A 26,693-nucleotide genomic window follows, 5' to 3' on the forward strand; every position below is an offset into this window, starting at 1 on the left:
CTGTGGGGTGTGGGGCAGGCTAACTCCCTCCAGAATCAGGTCTTGAGGGAGAGAGATCATCAGATTTGCACAGTCCACTATGGGTCTGCATGCCAGCGAGAACAACCAGGGCTGATGGCATCACAGCAGGCATCGGATGGTGACATTCCCAGGTCTGGCTCTCTCAATCCTGCAAATCCATGAATCTCTGGGGCGGCCCCCACAGGCAATGGCGGGTAGGGTTAAGGTGTGAACCCCTTTGCACATTGAAGGAGAGCATGGTGTTCATCCAGGAGACATGGTGGAAGAGCATGCAACGCTGCTTTTGAATATAGTAAGTGATTGAAGGAAGGCCAGATATCTGTGAGGTTATGGCATTTTGCACAAAATGTAACTACTTTATACCCAATATTTGGTGCTGACAGAGCATATAGAATGCATCTAACTGCTCCAAGTCAACTTGTAAGAGGGTCCAGGTTTCTGACCCATGTAGCAATACAGGTGGAACACAGGTTTGTTTGAACCTAAAGTTTGTCTCAGTGCAGACATTTTTGCTCCCATAAGCAAAACATGGACTTTGTGCAGGAAATGTCAAGACCAATTCATCGGAGGACATCCCATTTACTGCAACCATTTGTACTCTGCTTGCAACCTAGTTAGGTGCTTGACTGCACATGCACCAGGGGTTCTAATGGTCCAGCTCCAAAGTTGTGGACCTTAGTCTTCTGCATGAGATGTTCAACCCCATTTGAAAGACAGGGCTGAAATTCTCTTGCTTCACCACAAGCAGGACAACACCATCGTCATAGTCTTGGTCAGTGAACACTTTGATCAAACTTGATTCTGACGTTTGGTGTGGCAAGTCCGAATGTCCAGTGAAAAGCTTGACAGAACAGTGCCGGGGCGTTGTGAAAATTGTGCACCAGATTTATCTGAACATCTGGGATGCCAACTCTTTTCAGTGTGAGCCAAAGTGCTGACCTGTCAGCCAAATAAAAAGCTACTTTGATGTTGCTATATGTCACAAGAAGTGGGCCAAAAGAAGTCTGGCTCAGTGCAGCTTAGCCAGAAGCTGCAGGGTAAAGACAGCATCCACTGTCAAGTGCCCAGCAGTGAAACCTGATTGCTGTGGATAATGTTGCCTTTTAAGAAGAGGCTGCATCCTACCAAGCAGAATGTTAGCAAAGATCTTTCCAGAGACTGATAGCAATGAGATCAGCCTGTAATTGCAACACTCAGTGCAAGATCCTTTACCTTTGTACAGGGACACTATGATGCCATTTTTCCATTCTGTTGGTAGCCTGCCTGATGCACACACTTTTAAGAACTGATGTGGGGTCAGTGCTCACTTGTTCCAGCTTGGGTGGAATGCCATCAAGTCTAGAAGAGGGAGAAAGGGGATTACAAAGTCATAGGGTGCAGGGAGGTGAGTGGGTAAAGAACCTGTCATCACACTCGGAGGGACGGGAACTACAATAGAACTCATAAAGGGGAATGGAATCTGTCTTCTGCATGAGGAACCTTACCTCTGACATTTTCTAACTTTTAGGTGCTAGACTTTGCAGACTTACCATTATTTTAACATAGCTTTTTGTATGATTTACATATTTATATTAACCAATCACACTCAGTTTTGCGTGTATCAAGTACTACTAGCTCACTGATCCCAGAAACAGAACTCAGAATGTATCTCCTAACCATCTTCTTAATCCACACAATCATCAGTGGCCTGCCAGGAGGGGAGAGGGAACTCTCAGTACTCGGCTGTTTATCCTGAAATGTAGGTTGTGGAGGAGATGTGGCTGAGTCTCTTATTTTATCTGGATTGTAGGGGGAATCACCAGAGGGACAGATCTTCCTGTAGAAGAAAGATGTCCGATATGGAACTTCCAGTATGAATAATTAATGTCTCATTGGGTATTGGAGGTATTCCATGTATTCACAGGAAAGACTTGGAGCCCCATAAACTGCTCAGCCAGGCACCAGCTCTTCCTGCTGCTCACAATTCAGATTCTCCTACCAGATGAGTCCTCAGTTCCCTAGCCAGTGAAGTGGGAGGAGGGTGGACAACTCTGGAGCAGGATAAGAGTGGATTCTCTCTCTGCTTTTACCAGAAGGGAAACTGCTCCCATGCACTCCCGCTTACTTTAATATCTGCTCAACAACTCTAGGTTGCTAAGTTGATATCAAGCCACAGGTCTTTGTAAGATTACTAATTAATTGACCAAAATGTCAATCTTGGTATAATAGTATCTTGATGTAATAGTATCAAAGCAGAAAGCTTTATGAACTTGTTGGCTTAGCTCCTTTAGCCTGCTGGGCTGATGTGAAGGCAAAGGTGTGTATGAGGTTACTGAGTGGGATGCTGGTTACTACTGTGTTGGCATAATGTCAAAGGATAGGCTGTGGTGTAGCCACTTAGCAACTCTAGTTTACTAAGATGATGTTAAGACTCAGGCTATTTAACTGAACACCTCCAGCTTGCTGGTCTGATGTAAAGGGGCAGGTCTCTGGGAAGTAAGGTCACTGGCTCAAAAGCTACTGCTTGATGGGCTGATATCAAGGCTAGGATATCTGTGATATCACTGGGTCAGCATCTCTAGCTTCCTCCATGTCTGTTGAGGCACATTCCTTGGTAAGATAACTGTCCCAATCCCTCTAGCTGTCTAGTATATCAAGGCAGAGGACCCTCTAAAGTTACTGATTCAGCATCTGTAACTTGCTGGTCTGATGTTAAAGCACAGCGTTCTGAGAGCTCTCAGTTCTTGACATCAACCAGGAGGGTCACTGCCTCACCTCCACTGATTGACTGGGCTGATTTTGGGGCAGAGGCTTCTAAGAGGGTTACTGATTTAGCAACTACAGATTTGTGGAATGATGACAGGTGAAAAGCTCTGTGAGGCTCTAGCTCAGTATATTCAGCTCACTTGCTTGATGTTAGTGGACATGCCTTTGTGAGGTTACTGATTCATTTCCTATAACTCACTGGTCTGGTGTCAAGATAGATTGTTTTTGCTGAGCCAGTGAATTCACACTTCTAGCATGTTGGTCTGATGTCAAGGCACAGGTCTCTGCAAGATCACTAACTCAGTATGTGAAGCTTGCTGATAAGGCTCAGCCTCTTTGAGATTAAGTATCAGAGGGGTAGCCATGTTAGTCTGGATCTGTAAAAGCGGCAAAGAGTCCTGTAGCACCTTATAGACTAACAGACGTATTGGAGCATAAGCTTTCGTGGGTGAATACCCACTTTGTTGGATGCATGTAGTCAAAATTTCCAGAGGCAGGTATAAATATGCAAGCAAGAATCATGCTAGGGATAACGAGGTTAGTTCAATCAGGGAGGATGAGGCCCTCTTCTAGCAGTTGAGGTGTGAACATCAAGGGAGGAGAAACTGCTTTTGTAGTTGGCTAGCCATTCACAGTCTTTGTTTAATCCTGAGCTGATGGTGTCAAATTTGCAAAAGAACTGAAGCTCAGCAGTTTCTCTTTGAAGTCTGGTCCTGAAGTTTTTTTGCTGCAGGATGGCTACCTTTAAGTCTGCTATTGTGTGTCCAGGGAGGTTGAAGTGTTCTCCTACAGGTTTTTGTATATTACCATTCCTAATATCTGATTTGTGTCCATTTATCCTTTTACATAGGGACTGTCCAGTTTGGCCGATGTACATAGCAGAGGGGCATTGCTGGCACATGATGGCGTATATTACATTGGTGGACGTGCAGGTGAATGAACCGGTGATGGTGTGGCTGATCTGGTTAGGTCCTGTGATGGTGTCGCTGGTGTAGATATGTGGGCAGAGTTGGCATCGAAGTTTGTTGCATGGATTGGTTCCTGAGTTAGAGTTACTATGGTGTGGCGTGTAGTTGCTGGTAAGAATATGCTTCAGGTTGGCGGGTTGTCTGTGGGCGAGGACTGGCCTGCCTCCCAAGGCCTGTGAAAGTGAGGGATCATTTTCCAGAATGGGTTGTAGATCACTGATGATGCGTTGGAGAGGTTTTAGCTGAGGACTGCATGTGATGGCCAATCTTTGAGACTGTTCGTTCTGCAGCTTTAGCATACTGAGCTAGTGTCAAGGCTGCAAGGGTCATTGTTTCATAAACTCTGTATTACTGGCCTAATGGCAATATGCAAATTTCAATGAGGTTTCATATTCAGTAGCTGGGCAAAAGCTAAGTTACGAGCCTTTGCAAGGTTATCTGCTTATCCACTCTAGCTTTGTAGGGCTGTATGAAGATGTGCATTTGTGAGTTCACTGGCTCAATAACCCTAACTTGGTGAGCTGCTGTGAAACCACAGATCTCTGAGATTGCTCACTGCGAGTACTGGCTCAGCACTATTGGTTAAGGTCGATCAAAATAGGAATGGGAGCACAACAATTTGTGGTTTCATGTGTATTAATATATGGTGAAATGACATTCCAACGTAAAAGATGATGTACTGTATGATGAGAGGAAAAACGGTCCAGTGGTTAGTGTACCAGCCTGGGCTTCAGGAGACGAAGTTTCAATTCTCTACCCTGTTGCAGTCTTCCTGTGACACCTTGGGCAGTTTCTCATCTATAAAACAGAGATAATCATACTTCCCTACCTCCCAGCGATGTGGTGAGGATTAATGTATTAAGGGCTGTGGTGCATATCAAGTAGGGTAGGAAAGGAATCAGTACCTGCTAAACATAAAAATGTATCCTACTGGAAAGGAGGGATAGTGGGAAGCAGCAGGCTTTCTTTGTCAAATAGAGGGGAGTCCTCAACAGGGACAGATCTTCCTTTAGTAGAAAGGAGGCATACAGGAGACTTCCAGCTTGGACAGTTCTCCCATCAGGCACTGGTGCTAGTGGTATTACTGTTCATTATTTGTATTACCTTAGTGCCTAGGAGCCCGAGTCATAAACCAGGCCTTTGTGCTACACGCTGTACAAACACAGAAAAAGACAGCCCCTGCCCCAAGGATCTTGCAATCTAAGTATAAGACATAGCACATGGATACAAACAGAATGGGGAGTACAAAGAAACAATGAGATAATACTGGTGACAGACAGCAGTCACTGGTACTGACCAGACTGCTTGGAGCAGTATAAACTTATGAAAAAGGCACCAGCACTGTTTTGGATGGCCTGAAGGGGAGCAAGTTGAGTAACAGGGAGAAGATTGCAAGCATAGAAGACAGACTGGGTGTGGGGTGGCAGAAGAGAAGGGACTAGGTTTTGGGTCCTTCAGTGTTTCTAGCACATGAGTTTATCATGAGTCTTGTGATATTGGGTGACTTTCTTAAAGCCTCTGCTTCTGGAGTCACGTGATTATATGAGAATCTAAGCTTTAATTTAAACAAAACAAACCACCCAAGCCCATAGCGTCTGGCCCTCCTGGTTACAGAGAAAAACTGGAAGATGGGAGCTCTAAAAAAAATTTAAATAAAAGAACCCCTGTTGTATTATTTGTTAACAGTTCATGATTTGGGGGGCTGGGACTCATGACTGTTGTACACTGGAGCTGGTTGGGACACTGCCTGACAGGCTGGTGAAAGAGCGCTGGGCCAGGATTGGCAGCAGAGCTCCTGCAGAGCAGGCTGGGTCCAGGCAGCCCATTTACCAGGCCATGCGGAGCGGGAGGGATCCGGGCTGGGCTGCCTGAACCAGGCTAAGAAGGTGGCCGCAGAACCCGGGCTGGCCCCAGGTAGGGTTGCCAGGTGTCCGGTTTTCAACCAGAATGCCCAGTTGAAAAGGGTCTCCAGCAGGGCCGTTAAAAGTCTGGACGGTGGTGCAGTGGGGCTAAGGCAGACTCCCTGGCTGGCTTTGCGTGGCTCCCAGAAGTGGCCAGCATATCTGAGTCCTAGGCGCAGAGGTGGCCACAGGGGCGCCACATGCTGCCCCCAAACTGAGTGCCGGCTCTGCAGCTTCCCGGCCAATGGGAGCTGTGGGGGCGGGACCTATGGCAGTGAGAAGAGCCCCCCCACACCCCTCTAGCTCCAATGCCAGCCACTTCCAGGAGCTGCCTGAGGTAAGTGCTGCCTGGAGCCCAAACCCCCTGCCCCAGCCCTGAGCCCTCTCCCAGAGCCCACCCCCAAACTTCCTCCCAGAGCCCACACCCCCTCCCATACTCCAGCCCAGAGCCCCTGCCTGCACCCCCAGCAAGTCCTCATCCCCTTTTGCACCCCGATCCCCTGCTCCCCCCTCCCCGCCTGGTGAAAATGAATGAGCCACAGAGGGAGGGGGGAATGGAATGAGCGGGAGCAGGGCCTGGGTGTTCCGATTTCTGCAATCAGAAAATTGTCCACCCTAGAGCAGAGGGGCAGGGAGCCTGCAGCGGCGGGAGCAGGGTTAAGAGCCCCAGAGACACTGGCATGCTTGGTGCGGGTTCCGGGTCACGGGGGCGATGCGATTCCCCCTGTAGGAGTAGAGAGGCTGACGCAGCGCCAGAGCTACGGCGCTCTAGGGCCTCATCCGCAGACGAGGCTCCTTTTCCCCTGCCCGGCTGGAAACCGGAACCGGATGTGGTGTCCCGGCCCGGGCGGTGCCTGTAACCGCTCGAGCCGCCTGCGTCATGGAGTTGAGGCCTTTGCCAGCCTGGAAAATCGCCCAGACCATAGAGCTGCTGAACGCCTTGGCAATTCCGGCTTGGGCTTACGTCACATCCGTGCGGTTCTGAGATGCCGGTAAGAATTGTGGGGGGAGTCAGAAGGGGGTGGGGGTTCCGAATTGGGGTGCGCGCGGATCAGTCCCGTCCCCGGGGCTCTGCTGCTCCCCCGAACCTGGGGGCTCGAGCGGGGCGGTTCTGGCTCTCCCCTTTCTCGGGGGCTGGAGCCCTCCCCGGAGGGGCTGAAGCTGGGGAGCGGGGCTCAGAAGGGAACACACCCGGCAGGCAACCGCGCTGAGGGGGAGCCTGCCCCGAGGGGGGCGGGGTGGGAGCGCGTGTGTGCCACACACCCCCCCCTTCCCGCCCACACAACTGTGCCTGTGGGTCTTGGGGCCTCCCTCGGTTCCGTCCGGCCCGGTCCCCGGCCTGGCCTCGGGCTCTCCCGGCCCGTCGCGGCCCACTTGTCTGTCTTCACGGCCTTGGCTTATTTCGCCCGCCAGCTGCTCTGGGCAGCGCCCGCAGACACCGTGTGAGGCTGGCTGTGGTGCTGGCGTGTGTAACACTGATGCCAGGAAGGGTCATATTGAAATCTCAGACCGCTTTGGAAGGGCTGCAGAGCCGCACTAGGGACCCGGGCTTCTTCGCTCCTGTAACGTAACCAGTGCAACTTGGTTGGTCCCTGCATCCCTTAGGTAGTAGCTTATTTCACTGGGTGTGATGGCCACTGACCGATGAATGACCCAGCCAAGTCTGCAGTTTGAAAGGCAAAGGGGATCTTAGAACATGAACAAAGTACCAGGAGTCCCCTTGAAGCTTTAATCCCTGTTTTTATTTTATGATTATTTACTTATTAAGTTCAGTCAGTGGGCTTGTCACTGTACAGTTAGTACAAGACATGGCTTCTGCCTAGAGCATCCTATATCTGGACAGACAACCCATGGGGAGTCCTACAAGAGGGCTCTATAATAGTTTTTGTGCTGATCTGACCTGGAATGAGAACTTGTGTTTTTTCAGATTATTACATTTTTTAGGACTTGCAAGAAGCTGTGATATTGATGGAGCAGGAGAACTGGATATAATAATTTCTTGCTGATTCCTATCACTCGTATCTGAGGACTTTCCAGAAATGGGAACAAAAATATATCTAGCTTCCTTCCTAATTTGTAGAAAAAATAGCATGGTTAATTTATAGGTGCAGTGTGTATGAGACCTGAGGTGAAATTAAATCAAAAGAGATCTGTGAACATCAGGGACTTTTTGACATTCAGAAAACAGATGACTTTTTGGGAACAGGTTAGCAGAGCTTTCTTGATTATGGATCCTTGGCTATGGAATTTCATTCCACCGACAATCTGAATAAGCCCAGATGTTTGCAACAGCCCCTGAAGAATGGCTTGGCAATGCTTCTCTGTATATAAGCTCTGTATACTGCTTTTTTTACTCTGTGTAGTCTTAAATTAGATAATAGAAGGGAGGCATAGAGACTAGTTTTTTAAAATTGGATTTGTTTTTAGACTGTTTTGTTAGCATTCTGATACCGTTGTGTTAGTACTATAAACACCAAGATGAGTGTAAAACAGAACCTCAAGAAACTGGAGAGACCATCCATATTGACAGGGATTTTGTACTTCTTAACAATACTCATATATTTTTTTTACTTTGATTCATGAGTGATAGGTCTCAGCTGTTTACACTTCCATTCTTTTATTTGTTTTAGGTTAAATTGAATATCTGCCTAGCACAGCTTCTTGCAGGAAGACTGCACTGCTTAAAGGCTAGGAGACTATGAGAATAATCAGAGGGGACTGTTCACTCTGAATTCTAAACTTGTGCCTTGCCCAGAACAGCTGCAGGAATCGGAAACTTGAATCAATGTTATCGGATGAGTTAGAATCCAAACCAGAGGTAAGCAGCTCAGAACTGGGTTCAGTTCCTGACTTGGTTTCTGTTTCATGGTCCAACTCTTAAGTTCAGCAGAAGAGGCAGTTTGCCATGTAGACGGTAATTCCTCAAAAATACCTAAACATAGCAGATAATGATAGCACTCCCTATATTTAAGATTGCAGAATATTTTCTCTTATAATCAGACATTTTCAGTGGTTTATAATATTGTAAAGTATTGACTTTTTGGATTGTTTTTTTGTTTGAGCAAAGTCTCATCAGCCATTTTTGAATAAAATAACGGTGGCTGAGAAAATATATTTTCCCGGTTTTTTTTGTTGTTGTTAATCCTTGTAACAACTTCTTTCCCTCCTGCCAGAGGGACGCTACTAGATTCTGGGAATTCGGGTTATTCCAGAAGTTTCCAAATCTTTGTTCAGACTGCTGGCTGGTCACATGGTGCTTGTGGCTCCCCTTTCATTCCAGCTTCAAAATTGCATTAAAAGAAACTAAAAAGGCATTACATACCTTCTTAATGTGACTTTTCCATGTGATCAATCTCTTTAATTGTCCCAGGGATATCAAGTGATTGTGAATGGGAAGGGAGGTGTCCCTGAGACTATTTCTCTGTTAAGATGTGACAACTTTATGAAAATGTTTGACTGTCCTTGGATTGTTTGTGGTGGAGTTGGGAGGGGGTCAATTTGATAATGTTTGGGAGGAAGGATTTAAAAAAAGCCATTGTGGTGTTTAAGATCATCTCTTTGAGAATGTTTGTGATAAGGGAGATTTGATACTCTTACCTGTGCCTGCTGCTTTTATCCTATTGGTTTTGCATACTGGTTTGGTGTCATTATGCTGGGGAAAACTAAAAGTCTCCCTCTGTTAGAAGAGACTTTCTGCTGTTGCTTTTGGCCACATCTAATAGCCTAACGTTACTACATGTGGATGGATGGTTTCAGCCAAAGCCACCTTGTAGGAGGAAATCTTTTTTTAAAGTATCTCTCGTAATAAGCCAGGCCACATTTCATTATATTAATATATATTTCATGGCATGCAATAGGGGCTATGGATATAATTTAATATTTCATATTTATATCTTAAAAAACCACCCCAGTAACTTTGAATGACTAAGCTATCAAGATGTGCAAGTCTGTTAACCACACCCTGTTGTTGAATCTTGTCTTAAACTAAAAAGTAAGATCTCAGGAGAGGGAATATCTGTTAATATGTGTTTATAGAGCACTTGGCAAAATGGTCCCCAATTTTGATTGAGGCCTCTGGATGTTACTTGTATTATAACTAATAAGAATTGATGATCTTTTAAATTGGGTTTTGGATTCTGGCCCAGTTCATCTTGCATATGGCCCTCTGAGTGCCACACCAATTTAAATTATCTTCACAATATCTTAGAGAGTTAGGGAGGTGGGGGAGCTGGTAAAGATATAGATAAATTAGGGCCTGAAATTTCAGGGGTCCACTAATTTTGGGTGTAATATAATTCTCAATTTAAGATGCCTAGGACCTAATTTTGCAGAGGTTTAAAAGACTGGCAGCTCCCATTGACTTCATTTGGATTTGTGAGTGCTCAGCACTTCTGAAAATAAAGCTCAGAGTGTGTAATTTTGGGTACACAGAAAATGAGGCATGCACCCTGAAAGTGTGACAGTACTCACTATTGTAACTGCACCGGTATTTTCCCCTGCCCCCACTCCAGGAGCAGCTAGACTGGTCTTCATCCATCACCTGTCTCTGGATAGGGACCCATGTCCCATTTCCTTCTAACCAAGGGTTTTAAGGCTACACAGCTCCCTGCCTTACACTGTAATATCCCCAATAAGCCAGTCTGCCTAAAGGCAAGAACCTTGCTTTGCTTTCTCTCTGAGGGCTATGAATATATGTATTGCCAGCAGTTACAAGTTACCACACAGCTCTTTCTAAGCAAGCAATTTTATCTCTTTCTAAGCAAGCAATTTTATCTCTTTCTAAGCAAGCAATTTTATCTCTTTCTAAGCAAGCAATTTTATTCTTAAGGTAAAAGCATTTAAAAGAAAATGTAATAAAAACAATAAGCAGATTTAAACACACTAACCATATCAGGAGTCATCCATCAGTCTCTTGGGGCTTAAATAGGCCAAAGTCATTCCAACCTTTCCGCATGGGTTGGGGCCCCATTGGACAGAAGGTCGTGTCCATTTGCCGGATCCAAAAGAATTCCACAAGTCAGTTCAAGCTCATTCTTTTATATCAAAAACCCTTTCTTTGCTTCATAATGTCTGGAAAACCCACGCTGAACCAGTATATGCAAATTGCCTTGGGGGTGGAACTTCTCTTGAGTTGTTTAGTCTCAGTTACTCGCCTTAATCGTCCCCCACTATTTTTAGGTCCTGTAGGAGCTATGGTAACCCATCCTCATGGAGCAGAACACCATCATATATAAACTATTTATAAGCTTTCAGCAGTATGGTGCCCAAAGATATTACATGGGGTTGCTATATCTGTCACAATTACCTCTGTTAATTAGTCTATATAGTGACATACTCCCCATCTCATAGTAAGTCTGAGTTAGAGGCAGTGATGGAACCCAGCTCTATTGGTCCCCGACCAGTCCCCTTATCATGCAACCATTATTTCTCTGTCTGCAGCCCTCTGTCTCATTCATTAGTTGCAAAGTTGGAAGGTGTGTAATGAGGGACTCCTACAGATAGCCAGCTTTAGTCACTGAGCTGTATGTGAACATATAATTAAAGGCTATATCACAATAAGGGTAAAGTTCTCTTAAGATTTCTTTTGGAATTTTATCTTTTTAATTTAAAAGGACATAGAAATTCCATCATATATTTATTTATTAGACAGCGGTAGAATGCTGGGTGTCTGGATTCCTGGATTCTAGTCCTGGCTCTGTGGTCTAATGGACAGAGCACAGAACTGAAGGATAAGACTCCTGAGATATTTTTAATGATTCTCATCCATATGTGGGTTTCAAAGTATTTTGTGAATGCAAGCAGGAGTAGCTCCATTTTACAGACCCCAAGCACATAGATTTGGCATATTTTTTCTGAGGCAGAATGTCTTAAGTCGATAAGATCTGAGTTCTCTTTGTAGATCTGCCAGAAATGACCTTGTGCAGCCTCTCTGTTCCCCAGGAATTTATCCTCATGTTTTCTTAGGTGTGAGGTTTTGATGCCTTGCTTGATAATAAGGGTTGAGTAGTGCTCAGAATTATTGAGTCATTGGAAAAGGTTGGCCTGGAATTAATGGTCTCTTGGCTCCTAGCCCACTATTTCTTCTGTAGGTCAAAGGGTGTTTTGATTTGCGGGTGGAATTTGACAATGGTGAGAGGATCAATTTTTTTCTGTCAATGTCCTGGAAGTAAAACTTTGCTTTCACTTTGGAATGACAGAGGTTTAGAGGGGCCCAGGAACATGCCCAGTGTAGTGTGGCAAGAGTTTGAACTTAGAGATTTTGTGATGAAGAGAGAATGAGTAAACAATGTACAAATTCTATAGCTCAGAACTTGACCAAATCTGGGCAGACTTTCAGAGGGACACTTCTCTGACTTCAGGATTAGTTTCTTGTCAAATTTTTGGTTCCTGCTCTAAACCCTTGATATGCTAGGGTTATCCCAAAAATATTTATTATATTGACAGAGCTCCCTACTGTTTTACTCCTTACATTCTTGAAAAGGGCTAATCCATTTTTGATTTAAAAATAATTGTTGTTAAATCAACTTGAGCCAGAGATTAAACATGGAAAATTTTGGATTGAAAGGTTAGAGCTTGACAGTGATAAGGGACAGAAAATGAGGGTTGTAATGGCAAGTAATATGCAGCTTTAATAATAGACATCACTACTACCTATAGTGAGCTAGGCTCTCTTATTGAATTTCTAAAGAAAAATCAAGATTATCAATCTCATGAAATAATTGGGGATGTCATGTATAAATGCTAAATTTTTCAATTATGGACTCAATCCAGTTCCCACTGAAGTAAGTGGGAAGACTTCCATGGACTTCCAAGAATGTTGGGTTGGGTTCTGTGTGTATTACAAGGTAGAGGAAGCCTAAGTCAATGTCTTTTGTTATCTCATTGGAACCTTGTGCTATAAACAGATTTGCTCACTGCTGAATCCTATTTTCAAGATCCTCTCTTTTTCAGCTGCTGGTTCAATTTGTTCAGAACACATCTATTCCACTGGGGCGGGGGCTGGTGGAATCAGAACCTAAAGGCATCACCTGTCTCTCCCTCCTTCCTGTGACTGAGACCTCAGAATGCAACAGACTGATGTTGCCAGGTAAAATCTATGGTACAGGTTTGTGTGGGAGTGCTATTTATAAAGCTGTCTCCACTGTGCCACTGCAGCATGTTCTCCCTACTTCTTGCTGAGAAGGGATCCTGGTGGTGGAGGAGGGATAGGTTCAGAAGAGTTATTAGGACTTCTTCATTAATGGTGGAGCTTTGCTACTTAGAGATCTGTGATCTCATTCTCTTCACTAGATGATTCTCCAAGTCACACTAACTCCTCCAAAGATGTTCCTTCATCTGCTGTCTTGAGAAGCCTTCAGGTAAATGTAGGCCCTGACGGCGAGGAGACAAGGGCACAAACAGTACAGAAACCACCTGAGCTCCTGTCAAGTCCAGAGCCTTCCGGTTTATTGCAAGACCTCCAGCCCAGTGACAGCACTTCCTTTATTCTTCTCAACCTAACAAGAGCAGGTAATTCCCCTTCTTGTTGTCATCTGGCTGGATCTGTTTCAGACAGTAGAATGCGGGAGATACAAATGCATCTTTGTCCCAGCTGCTTATGAAGGGGAAATATGAAATTTTCTGGGTATTGGTGGATATTATTCAGGAGCATGTAACCATCAGCAGCTTTCCACAATACAGAGGTCAGTGGAGACTTAATGCAAATATTATGTCTGTACCATGGATATTAGATTCTGAGAAGCAAGAGAGTCCCCTCTCATTGACTATCTTTCTGTCTCATGGAGCTGCCATCTCTTCCAGGCCTGGGCTGTCCAGCAGAGCACCTGGTGTTTGTTCAGGATGAAGCAGAGGATTCTGGGAATGACTTTCTCTCCCATGACAGCACCGACAGTAGTACCCCATGGTTTCTACGAGTGCAGGAATTGGCCCATGACAGTTTGATTGCTGCCACTCGAGCACAGCTCGCAAAGAATGCCAAAGCAAGCAATAATGGTAGGTGATGTCTTGTTACTATCTTAAAGATTTAACCTTCTGTTAAAGGCAACTAGCTGTAGCTTTAGTTGTGTATCCTATCTGATTGCAGGATGGTTTCTAAATAGATAAAATCGTTATAGTGGCATTGTTAGCACCTCTATAGTTAAGGCTGTATTAAGGCTTTCTGTTAAAGCAAGGTTTCAGTATCTCTTAGGACTGAAAACATACAGATTTAATTTTCTAAGAAAATATGTTCAATAGTTTGAGTTCAAAGCAGTTCTTCAACTGTAATACCTACTCCAAAGGTATCTCCCCAAAATTTTCTGTGGGTGAAGACTGATGCAAGACAATCATTTAATTTCTTTGCAATGTCCTTACCTCCTTCATTGCTTCCTTCGTTCCCTGGTAATCCTGTAGATCCACCAATTCTCTTGCAGGCTTCCTGCTTCTGATCTGCTTAAAGAATCTTTTGTTGTTTCTTCTTGTATACAGTTTGTGGTCTTCAAATTACCTTTTAATCCTCATAATGTCCATTTTTCATATTGCCTGCTTTATTTTATGTGCCTTTCTAGTGGCTTAACTAGGTTTGGTATTCAGTTTTCTGAGGGATGCCTGTTTGATCTATTAATTATATTGTGGTCACTTAATGGCTTAACTACAATTATATCTTGAAATAATTAAGTCCTCTTCTGTGCTCTAGAATTAGCTGTTCCAAGAAGTCGTCATTTAAGGTGTTGAGAAATTGCTTATCCTGACTGAATCCAGAGGTGACATTTGACTATTTAATATTTGGATAGTTGAAGTAACCTAATATTACTATTTAGTTGATATTTGTGGCCTCTGATCTCTCAGCATTACACACTCCCTATCATTAATCTGATCTGGAGGCAGCTGATATGATATGGTACCTTGCTGGGAATAGTTTATAGGCTTGGGAAGATAGGTAGACATGTATGTGGTCCCTGCAATGGACTGGGTAGAAATATCTAGTTTTTAGGACTAGGTAAATACATGATAACCAGGAACACATCTGGTTTATAGGCCTGGATTATACTCAGGGTTATCCTGTCTCTTTCATACAGTAATCCATCTCCGCTGTGGACTTTGACAGTTCTTTCTGTTCTGTTCTAGGTGAAAGTGTTCATCTTTGCTCAGGAGATGGGCAGCCGAAAGATTCCAGCCCCATCCCTCACCTGTCCCGCGTAGAGAAGAAGCTGAAGTGCACAGTTGAGGGCTGTGATCGGACATTTGTGTGGCCAGCCCACTTCAAATATCATTTAAAAACTCACAGGTAAGTAGAGCAGAGATCTCTGCTATGGTGACCAAGCAAGACCTTACAGAAATTCCCAATCTTTATACAAAACATCATTTATTAATTCCCATTGTGTAAAATCTTTCTTCGAAGCTGAAGGGCAAAGGGAAACTCAAAATTGAGTAAAACCCAGATTTAGCTGCTGAATGGTCTCCCTAACAAGGGTTTATGGTCAACGCCCCTCTTGCGCACACTCAGCCTGGCTGGAAGGGTATCCAGTACAGAAAAATGTTTATTTTGAAAATTCCCTTTATCCTCCATGAAATCCACTGTGGCTTAGGGAAAGCTGACCTCTTTACAGAAAAGCTCCTAGTTCATAGAAAACATTATTAATGTAAACTTGAAAATTAAAAGGAAAAAGTGTTGCTGAATAGGCTGGAACTGGCCCAAGTGTTTCTAGAAAAATATTGACTCACTTGGGTTTTTTTGGTGGAAGGGAGCGCACAAAGAAAATGAGACTGGGCTGCGGTATGGTATTTAAATCCAAAGTCAGGAAAACAGGGTTCTTGAATTTTGAGTCTCCTCACCTTGGCACTGTCTCTTATATTCACACCTGTCCCAAAAAAGAAAAGACTCAAAAGAGTTCATACTAACTTAACAAAATAGAGAAATTGAAAGGAATGGTAACTGTTGAGCTGATCTCTAAATTTGGCTCTCCCCTCAGAAACTAGAACAGTGTGACTGTATGTGTTAGAGTCATCTCTATGCCACATACATTGAAAAAAGTAAGCCGGATTTAGGCTCTTCCTGCTGGTCGTTAATGATATTTTAAAGTGGAGCTATCTAAAATATCCTGTGTGACGGACAATGTTAACTCAGCTTCCCCATCTCGTGTACATGTAGCACTCCTATCCCAATCCCAGCTATAGTAAGGGTGTTGCTACGTCAAACTCTGGCATATGAGGGAATGTTATCACATCTGTGCATTATGTTGCCTTGCACAAGGTCATCTGTCCCAAACAAAGTTGAGGTTGCAAAAAACTTGTGATATAAGCCAAAGAGGCTTGGACTTATTTTCTGTTTTCTTTTTCCAACAGATTTTACAACTTCTGACCATGTGGTAGAAGCTCCTTAATGATTAATCTAGTTAAATACAGATTTAAGCCACTTACCTGGTTAGGTCACTTAATTTCCTTGTGCCTCCATTCATTTCAGTTGAAAAGTGAGTGAAAGGTAGAAACCTTATTTAAAAAACAGATGTTGCAGCAGAGTTGAATATTCCTGAGAAAATTGTTTCGTAACCCATTGCTGCAGTTCTTTTGTTGCCTCTCAGGAATGATCGTTCTTTCACCTGCCCAGCAGAAGGTTGTGGGAAAAGCTTCTATGTCCTGCAAAGGCTGAAGGTACACATGCGAACTCACAATGGTGAGAAACCATTTGTCTGCACTGAGGTGGGCTGTGGGAAGCAGTTCACAACAGCTGGGAATCTGAAGAACCACCTGCGGATTCATACTGGTGCGTTTAAATCCCAGATCTTCTTCATTAAGGAAACACTCCCCAAGAAATGGTCCAGGGAGACCAGTGTCCATATGTACCTTCGCTGGTATCCTCATCTTCCAACTTACGATCACTTATCAATGTGATTAACCACCTGTTTACTCGTGCAGTACCTTACATAATTCCTCTCTTCTTGGAGCTTACACCCTTCAGATGCTGTATACTTTTATCATGTTCCTCTTTTAGTTGTCACTTAGCCAAACTATATAAATTTCTGTTTTCCCTCCTAAATCAGTCCCAGGACCTTTTTAAATTCTCAGAAGACTGTGGTTCTCAGGTGGATGATAACTGAAAATTGGCATTTTAAGGGTTTTTGGAGAAGTCATTTTAAATTCTTATGAGTAAAGAGGCAAAGTAGGTTGAGATACTTGTCCAGAGTGAGTCCTGACCTAGCCCCATGTCCTTGCTGCTGTTGAATTTAGATATACAGTCCTAACTGGACTAGTGACTGATTCAAGTGGTGGCTTATATTTGCTTTGGTATAAATTTAAATGAGACCTAAACATGAACTTGTTGATAGAATCTAGATTAACTTGAATTTCGCTCCCTCATTACCTGTGCTACTTGTAAAATAAAAGTTAAATATGTTGAGAAATGTCTACAGAGGCAATGTTTAGAGAGGAAAGGATCAAAAATCATAGCTGAAAGGTCTATTAGGAAGAAGCAATGATAATGCTTAGTACCGCATTCTGATAATGTAAAGTGCTCCACAAATGCTATGCTAATCAAGGTGTACTGCTGTATGCTTGGCCCTCGGCATCCAGCTGGACCTGAATTCTATGACAATTACATTTAAAATAAAAAATGAAGGTTTCTAATAAATATAAAAATGAATAATTCAATTGTACTGTAGCCCCTGTTTGTTGTAGTATACATTAAATTTATTTTTAAGTTTCCACACATTTTCAGTTCTTAATATGCTGCAGATTTTTACATTGACAGTCCAGATCTGCATCATAGAAATTGGGGGACTAGCTGAAGATCTTGGCAGCTAAGTAGTGGGTATTTGGGGCTTTATATTCCTAGAAAAGTATGGGGAGTCAGTGTGTAATTGAGATAAGCACATTATCTGGATGTGTCTGCTAAAACGTTCAATAGTTTAATAGTTCCCAACATTGACATTTAAACTGAAATCTTTAGGTTTCAGTGTTAACAATCGATTGAAATGTACGGGGCAGTCTGTGTGTCTGAGAATATTGTTTGAGACTGGAGACTCAGGAAGAGAACACTGCATCAGTTCTTACTCAGTTAATGTTTTAAAATTACTTTTACAATTGCAAAGGCTGAAAACAACTTTATTAAAATGAAAGCTCAGATTTTGAGTGTAGTTCCACAAACACTTCTGCAGCACAGAACATACGTGCTCCAATGTGCTATGTGCTTTGTGGATGTCTATGAAGACAAGATCCTTGCTTTGAAGAGTTTACTGTCTAACTAGAGAACATACAATTGAAGGATGGGAGCTGGGATGTAATGGAAAGTGATATACCAGAATAGTGAAGTTTTGCATGTGTAGTGATAGTGTGTTTGGGTTTGTCTTTGGGCTCAGTTTTCTACTTTGTTAATCTTTCTCTGCAGGGAGGGCTAAGGTTTGTTGGCCCTGATGTTGTGTATACTGTGACTTCAGAACCCAGCAGAAAGTAGCATATCTAAACTAAAAAAATGTCTCGGACCAGTTGTTCCCAAATCGTGGCTAGCAATAAGTGGCAAATATTTGCTTGGTGTAAATTAAATGAGACTTAAGGAAGTTGGGGGAACTGTCCTCATGTACCAAACATGAAGACAGTTCCAAGTTGTGGTTGTGTTCAAACAAACCCACCATCTATTTCTATAGATAGAACTATATGCTGAGCCACTGATTGGGTGTCATCAGTACTAATTTTTCTTCCTAATATTTATATCTTGAGCAAGATTGTGGAAGTTACATAAATGGCTGATGAGAATCTTATGCACGCTCTCACTACCACAGTACAGGTCAGAGCATGTTACCTGAATCCCTTTCAGATATATCAAATACCCCAATAACTATTAAGCCAAGCAATAAATTGCATGGGAGAGGAGTTAGAAAGAAGAAGTCACATTAAATATATGAGCACTCTTTTCACTGATTTACAAAATTACTGGATGAAGGATATGTGATAGATATAATATACATGGATTTTTCTATATCATCTGACACAATGTCTCATTAGTCTTGTGTGAAGTATTTCAAATTGCCTTGGCAGTGACTGATGCATAGCATAAAATTTGTCTGTAGGGCTGTGATTAAGGGGTAATAATAGGCAGCAGTGTACTGAGTTGTGAGCAGTTCTCTAATGGATGCTGCAGGCATCTGTTTGTCCTAATTTTATTTAACATCCTCGTTAGTGACCTTGAAGAGGGTTAAGAACAGGTTAATGAAATTCATAGATGATTCTAAATTGGAAGATGAGAACGCCGATGAGGTTGGAGAAATACAAAGGGATCTATAAAGATTAGACATATGAGAAGGAAATAGCAATGAGATTCCGCCTAGGAATATGAAAACAAATACATCTGGGGAATAATAAGCCCAAACACAGATATTCTGTGGGAGGCAGAAAACTAAGAAGCAGTATTGACTGAAAGAGATCTAAGGGATGATAGTAATCAGAAAATTCAGATATGGATTTGAAATATGGTATGGCAACAAATCAAGCCCATGTGATTTTTGAGCTGCATAGAGATGAGCATGACATCTCAGAGCAGCCAGGGTTGTAGTCAGTTTCTACATAGTTCTTATGGAACCACACCTGGAATATTGTGTTACTTTGTGGGCACCTAATACTGGAAAGATGTTTTAAGAAACAGATGGACAAGCTGAGCCCTGATTGGCTTCTTTTTGTGAGTCATGGGCTGGAAATGCTATGGAAGAGTCACATTCAGACTGGAGGAGGAGGAGTTTCAGCATAGACTCTTGACAGCCAATGAAGAAGTTGCATTAAACAAATTCATAAGGAGTCTGCCTTCTTGGTGAACTTTGGTAGCTGTAATGTAAGGCCAAGGGGGAGGAATGAATGTGGATGAGGGATGTTACAAGAGGTTGGAAGATAAAATGTTGTACAGGTGTTAATGCCTAAGAACTTGTGTTTCATGCAATACAGGAGAAAAGCCCTTCCTGTGTGAGGCACAAGGATGTGGTCGTTCATTTGCTGAATACTCCAGCCTTCGGAAACACCTCGTTGTCCACTCAGGTAGGATAGATGAGGCCTATATGCTAAATGTCTGTGTTGCAGTATTTTGGTCTAGTTTTCAGTAGAAAATCCCCTATTTTCTGTGGAACTGTTCTTTGTGGTGTTGTGGGGTTTTTTTAGTACTTCCTTCATGGACAACGTGTCCTGTACCTGGTATCTGCCCTGTCCTGGATCTTGTGATCTCCACCCTCTGCCAGTCTCTGTCATTATAGGATCATAGAACCGTAGGTCTGGAAAGGACCTTGAGAGGTCATATAGTTCACTCCTGTGTACTAAGGCAGGACCAAGTATACTTAGACCATCCCTGATAGGTGTTTGTCTAATCCGTTCTTAAAAACCTCCAATGACAGGATTCCACGACCTCCCTTAGAAACCTGTTCCAGTGCTTAACTACCCTTATGATTAGAAAGTATTTCTAATATCTAATTTAAATCTCCCTTGCAGCAGATTAAGCTAATTACCGTATATACTCGATCATAAGCCGGTTCGTTTATAAGCAGACTCCCCCACGATGGATAAGTAAAAAGGGAAAATTTTTATGACCCATTCATAAGCTGACCCTATAATTCAGGGGTTGGCAAACTTTGGCTCCTGGGCCATCAGGATGAGCTGCTGGCGGGCCGAGATGGTTTATTTACCTCGAGCCTCCGCAGGCACGGAGGTAAACCAAAGTAAACAGTGTCCCGGCGTGCCAGCTGCTTACCCTTAGGGGCTGGGACATCAACTGGTGGGGAAATTTTTGGGGGGGAGAAGCTGGGGGTCAGGGGAGTAACCCCTGTGACCACCCCCCACATGACCCTAGCCTGGTACCCCCACACACTCCCCATCCCTTCCCACCTTATCTGGCGAGGGCCGGGCGGGGCGTCACAGCTGCAGCCTGCGCCGGTGGGCCGGGGCCAGAGCTGCAGCTGCTTCGGAGGCTGGGGGGAGCGCAGCGAGGTCAGAAGCGGAGAGACTCTGGCCCTGCCTCTTCCCTTCTGGCTCTGCTGGCTGTGCTGCCTCTCCTTGCTCCCTCTGTTGCGGGGAGGGGCTGTGTCCCACCTCTCCCCTCTCTATACCCATTCATAAGATGACACCCTTCTCTGGTGCTTCCCTTTTTTACTAAAAAAATTTGGTATATGAACGAGTATATACGGTACTTCTTGCCCTTTAAGTGGACATGGAGAACAGTTGATCGCAGTCTTCTTTATAACGGTCTTGCACGTATTTGAAGATTATCAGGTCCTCCGTTTTCTTTTCTCTAGATTAAACCTATCCATTTTTTTTTTTTTTTAACCTCTCATACGTAAGGTTTTCTAAGCCTTTTGTTGTTTTTGTTGCTCTCCTCTGGACTCTCTCCCATTTGTCCATATCTTTCTTAGAGTGTGGTGTCTAAAACTGAACAAAGTACTCCAGCTGAGGCCTTATCGGTAGGACAATAGCCTCCTATATCTCACATTCCTGTTAATATACTCCAGAGTATTAGCCTCTTTTGCAGCTGCATCACATTGTTGGCTCATATGCAATTTGTGATCCACTATAACCCCCAGATCCTTTTCACCAGTACTATCACCTAGCCAATTATTCCCCATTTTGTAATTGTGCATTTGATTTTTTTCCTTCCTGGTATTTTCTTTATGAAGTGTTATCTTGTTGATTTCAGACATAAGAACATAAAAATGGCCATATTGGGTCAGACCAGTGATCAGTCTAATCCAGTATCCTGTCTTCTGACAGTGGCCAGTGCCTCTGTCCAGTTCTCCAATTTGTCAGTGTTTTGAATTTTAACCCCCTCCTCCAAAGTGCTTGCAGCCACTCCCAGGTTGGTGTCATCTGCAGATATTATAAGCATACTCTGCACTCCATTATCCAAGTCATTAATGAAAATATTGAATAGTACCAGACCCAGGACAGACCTCATCAGGCCCCCACTAAATACGTCCCCCCAGTAAGACAGTGAACCATTGATAATTCCTCTTTGAGTACAGTGTTTCAACTAGTTTGCACCTACCTTATACTAATTTAATCTGGACCACATTTCCCTAGTATACTTATGAGGGTGTTATGTGGGACTGCATCAAAAGACTTACTAAAATCGAGATTACTCCAGGGGAATTTCTGTGCCCCTATGAAATGCAGACTTTTGCAGAAATTAATGTGCGCGCAGAATTTCCTTTCTCCTACAGAAATGGGCTGCAACGTTGCTGGCTGCCACTAGGGGCTGTTGGACCTGGCAGAGCCCAGCTTGCACATAGAAGATCCTGCTGGGGGGAGGGGAGGAAGTTAGAGGGTTCCTGGCAGCTGCAGTTCCCAGCATGCCCTGAAAGAAGGAGAGGCTGGCACATGGGGAAACTCCACACAAGCCTGGGACTGAGCAACAAGCTGTTTCTCCCTCTGGATCCCTGGGCTCTGGGGAGGGGGGCAGGTGTCTGGGCTGGGGGGGCATGGCTGGGCTCGGGGCGGGGAGAGTGTGCTTGTATCTGGGCCAGGTGGGCCGTGCGGCTGGGGGCGTGGGGGTTCCGGTGTATTGGCTGGGGGGTGGAGAGCTGTGGATGGGCTCGGGAAGGGGTTTAGGGATATCTGGCCCCCCCAGCTGGGCTCTGGGCTAGGAAGGAGGCAGAGAAACAAGAACTTAGTTGTCATAGGGGTTTCTTTAACTCTCTACTCCTGGGGGAATTTTTGTGTTTGCCTGTATTGTTACAGACATACTTGCTGACAGGTACTTTGAAATAAATTACCAAAATAATTGAAACTGGTGTGATCATGTAGTGTTATTTTGACAAATTTTGCAGAACTTTAAAATATTGTGTGGAGAATTTTTATTTTTTTTGGTGCAGAATGCCCCCAGGAGTAAAAGATTGACTACTTCTGCTTCCTCTCCATCTGCTGGGCCAGTAACCCTGTCAAAGAAGGAAATTAGATTGGTTTGGCATGATTTGTTCCTAACAAACCCACATTGACTGCTACTTATCACTCTATTATTCTCTAGGTATTTGCAAACTGACTGTTTAATAATTTGTTCCAGGATCTTTCCAGGTATTGAAGTTAGACTGACTGGTCTATAATTCTCTGGGTTCTCTTTGTTCCCCCTTTTTAAAGAAAGTACTATGTTTGCCCTTCTCCAGTCCTCTGGCACCTCATCTGTCCTCCATGAATTCTTGAAGATAATCACTAATGGTTCTGAGATTGCTTCAGCTAGTTCCTTAAGTACCCTAGGGTGAATTTCATCTAGCCCTGCTGACTTGAATACATCTGACTTTTATATAAATATTCTGTAACCTGTTCTTACCTTATTCTTTTACTTTGTGTGTTTTCCATCTTGTTAATATTAATTGTGTTAAGCATCTGGTCACAGTTAACCTTTTTTGATAAGACTGAAGCAAAATAGACATTAAACACCTCTGCCTTCTTGGTCTCCTCCGTTATTTGCTCTCCTTCCCCACTAAGTAGTGGACCTACACTTTCCTTCATCTTTCTCTCTCTTGTTCCTAATGTATTTATACAACCTCTTTTTATTGTCTTTTATGTCCCTTGCTAGGCTAGGTGCAACCCTGTGCTTTAGCCTTTCTGATTTTGTTCCTGCATGCTTGTGCTATTCCGATACTTATTGTGATGCTGACAGCCCAGCAGATCAGAGCCGTAGGCCAATTCACTTCTGTGTGAATATCAAAGAAATGTTAAGTAGTCTAGTGTACATAGATTAACTCACTTATGTGTTAATAGATATTGTTTTAACCTGTCTATATTCTGTTGATTGCTATGGCATTACGTTATGTATATTCCTGTACTTAATTAACCCTAGATCAAAAGGTGAGTTAGTATTAGGATGAGAATTTACTTGATGTGTAAACTTCATGAAAACTAAGGAAGGACTGATGTGTGCTATTACATTACAATTTACATAGTTTATATCCTGGTAATTACTTTTACCAATCAAACACAATTGGAGCCTTGGAAATGTAAATGAAGAGGGCTGTTAACTTTAAAGCCTGGGTCATTATGTTCAACAATGGAAATTTGCAGACTCAGTATGCATTTAGTCAACCAAGGAGAAGCCCATACTGTGAATGAAAGCACTTCCCAGATTGCTTTCCATGGAAAGGAGCTATAAGAATGGATCCAGGGAATATATCTATGAACTATTTGGACACTCTCAGGGAAACATTCCAGATGCAAGACAGAGATCCCCAAAATTGTTTTGGGTAACCCTGAGAGACTTCTAGAAAACTAGCGGATTACTACATCTCTGCTGTCATTTTGGACTTACAGACTTATTGACCTGTTAATGTATTTTACCTGCTTTCAACCTTTCAATAACGTTTCTTTTTCTTAGCTAATAAATCTTTAGTTAGTTTACTAGAGAAATTGGCTGCCAGCATTGTCTTTGGTTGGAGATTGAGAGTATCCATTGACCTAGGGTAAGTGACTGACCCTTTTGGTTGGGAGTTGTCACTGTGCCTCAGTGGGTCATAACTGAGAATACCAAATTCAGGACAAACTGCTGAGAAATAGGGCAGACACCCCCCCCCCCCAAACTGGTGGTTATTCTCCCATAAGATATACCAGACCAGCAACAGAAGTAAACTTCTGTTGCACCACACTGGCTAACAAGAAGTCAGAAAAGCAGTCTCCTTAGGTATTCCAGTCCTTGTATCACCACCAAAAACACTAGACTTAATGATGAGTGGTTATTTAAAACCAGTTTCATCAACCAAAGGGTTTTTCTGATTCCAAAGGACCTGCCACATACCCAGGTCAATATATACTGCCACATACCCAGGTCTTATCTAATGATCATGCTGTTGCTAGTTTTTAGTATCTAAAGATTTATTTATAAAAAGAAAGAAAGGTGAGAGTTAAAATTGGTTAAAGGAATCAAATACATAGAAAAAGCGCAAGGTTCTTGGATCAAACTTGTAGCAATGATGGAATAAACTGCTGGCTTGTTAAGTCTTTGGTTACTTCCAAAACATTGAAAGGTCCTTAGTCCTTTTGTTAGAATGCTCCCATAGTATAAGTTCATAATTCAGAGGTTTGAGCAGGAAAGAGGCAAAATGGAGATGCTTCCAGTGCTTTTTATAGCTTCTGCCATGTGGAGGGAAACCCATTTTTTTCAAACAAAGTCCTCCGCACAGATTGTGGGAAAAATACAAGTAACAAGATGGAGTTTGGAGTCACATGGGCAAGTCACATGTCCATGCATGCTTTGCTGAGTCATAGCAGATGTCTTTACCCATGTCAGGTGTGGATAGGTTTCTTTCATGGTTCATTGTGTTTGTTGATGAGCCATCAACTTGAATACTCCATTCACAGTGTGCTGGCCATGGATGCAAACTACCACGGGGCAGACACATTTGAAGTACAGGTACATAGTCAATATTCATAACTTTAGCTATAAAAATTATACATGTATACAAATAGTGTAATCGTATTCAGCAAATCAAAACTTTTCCAAAGACATCTTACATGACATACTTTGTACAAGATTTGTTGCAATTATATAACAGTGGTAGGAACAATGATCTACATGGTCATATTTTAATCATATAACATCACAGGAGTAACCTAAGGTGATGTGATATTTGACATAATGACCAGTATCACAAAGTCCAGTTGTCTGGATGGTAATATCGGCTGGAGCGCCTAAGGGGGCTATCCGTGACTCCATGGTAAGGCTAATGTAGTGATCCAGGAGTTCACGTTTGTTACTGGCTTAGTGAAATCTAATTATAGAACATACCACCATTTTGAGGTGTCTTCCCTGTTTTCTGACAGTCTGATCGGAGAGTGGCACTCACAGTTGTGAGCCATTCCAGGCAGCATGACACTCATCTTTAGCAATTTTTTCCTTTTTGATTTTCAGGCCATTAAAGAGCTTCTGATGCAGCCATGTTTCCATATTCTAATTCTTCACACCAGGATAGTTTGCTGTTGTGCCTTGAATATAGATACTCTCTTTGATAAACTGCCAGCTCTCCTGAACTTGTTTTTCTCTTAAATTTTCTTCCTATGGAACTTATCTACCAGTTCTCTGAATTTGTTAAAGCCTCCTTTTTGAAGTTCATTGTCCATATTCAGCTGCTCTCATTCGTTTCTTTCCTTAGAATCATTACATCTATCATTTTGTGATTACTTTCCCCCAAATTGCCTTCAGATTTGCAACTAATTCCTTCCTGTTAGACAGAATCAAAGTCTAAAATGACTGTCCCCCTTGTTACTTCCTCCCCATTTTGAAACAAAAAGTTGTTCCCAACATATTCCAAGAATTTATTGGACATTTTGTGTTTTGCTGTATTACTTTTCCAACAGATATCTGTTAAGGTTAAAATCCCCCATTATTACAGGTCTTATGTTTATATTACAGGTATTTCTGTTATTCTAGAATTGCCTCATTCATCTCTCCTTCCCAGTTTGGTGTTCTGTACCAGTTTTTTTTTTTCCTTCTTCCCCATTTTATCTTTACCAAGAGATTTCAGCTGGTCTGCCTCTCACCTCCTTCTGAACCTGAGAACAAGTGTATACATTCTTCATGTACAGTGCAACACTTCCTCCCCTTTTTCCCAGCCTGCCCTTCCTGAACAACTTATTCTTCTCTATATCAGTTTTCCAGTCATGATATTTATCCCACCAAGTCTCTGTGATGCCAGTTAGGCCACAAGTACACAAACTAGATTGATTTATCTCCTGCATCTCCTTTCTAGCTTATTCCATTTCTAAATTCAAAGGTACAAATATTTCACTGATTTATATAACATATTTGTCATTGAGCCAGATAGCTACAACATAGTTAAAGTTTTAACTAGCTTTCTACTATAAGATAGATTTTAACCTTTGCTCCCCATAATCATCAGAATCACTCCATCTGAGCTCTCTCTCATGTGGTGGTTGGCAAGAGCAGGTTTGGGGGAGTGTGTGTGTTGGTTTTTAATCTCATGGTAATTGGACAAAGAGGGAGACAGGAGTTTGAAATAGTAGAGGTATTTTCACTGTTGTAAAAATGTCTCCATTCTCTTTTGAACATCAAACGTGGTCAGCAAACTCCAAATGTGGTTTGTTCTGGTGTCCTCAATGAGGCTGTAGGGTG

General features: G+C 42.9%; 1 protein-coding gene across 4 annotated transcripts in view; it reads left to right on the top strand.

Moving 5' to 3' along the window:
- Window positions 1-22: 22 nt before the first annotated feature.
- ZNF410 (zinc finger protein 410) overlaps window positions 23-26,693 on the top strand; it is a 31,282-nt gene continuing 4,611 nt past the window's right edge. Inside the window, exons 1-8 of one of the 4 annotated variants that reach the window (XM_084630510.1) lie at window positions 23-152; window positions 8,266-8,453; window positions 12,587-12,722; window positions 12,926-13,144; window positions 13,436-13,627; window positions 14,741-14,900; window positions 16,195-16,376; window positions 19,541-19,630. In XM_084630510.1, coding sequence (XP_084486636.1) covers window positions 8,421-8,453; window positions 12,587-12,722; window positions 12,926-13,144; window positions 13,436-13,627; window positions 14,741-14,900; window positions 16,195-16,376; window positions 19,541-19,630 — 1,012 coding nt within the window. In that variant the 5' untranslated portion in view covers window positions 23-152; window positions 8,266-8,420. Of the gene's footprint in view, window positions 314-6,269; window positions 6,628-6,881; window positions 7,241-8,265; window positions 8,454-12,586; window positions 12,723-12,925; window positions 13,145-13,435; window positions 13,628-14,740; window positions 14,901-16,194; window positions 16,377-19,540; window positions 19,631-26,693 lie in introns of those variants that run through there. The other 3 variants (XM_084630508.1, XM_084630507.1, XM_084630509.1) reach the window with 3 other exon arrangements.

This window comes from Lepidochelys olivacea (assembly GCF_965140295.1).
Source record: "Lepidochelys olivacea isolate rLepOli2 genome assembly, chromosome: 6".
Lineage (NCBI taxonomy): Eukaryota > Metazoa > Chordata > Testudines > Cheloniidae > Lepidochelys > Lepidochelys olivacea.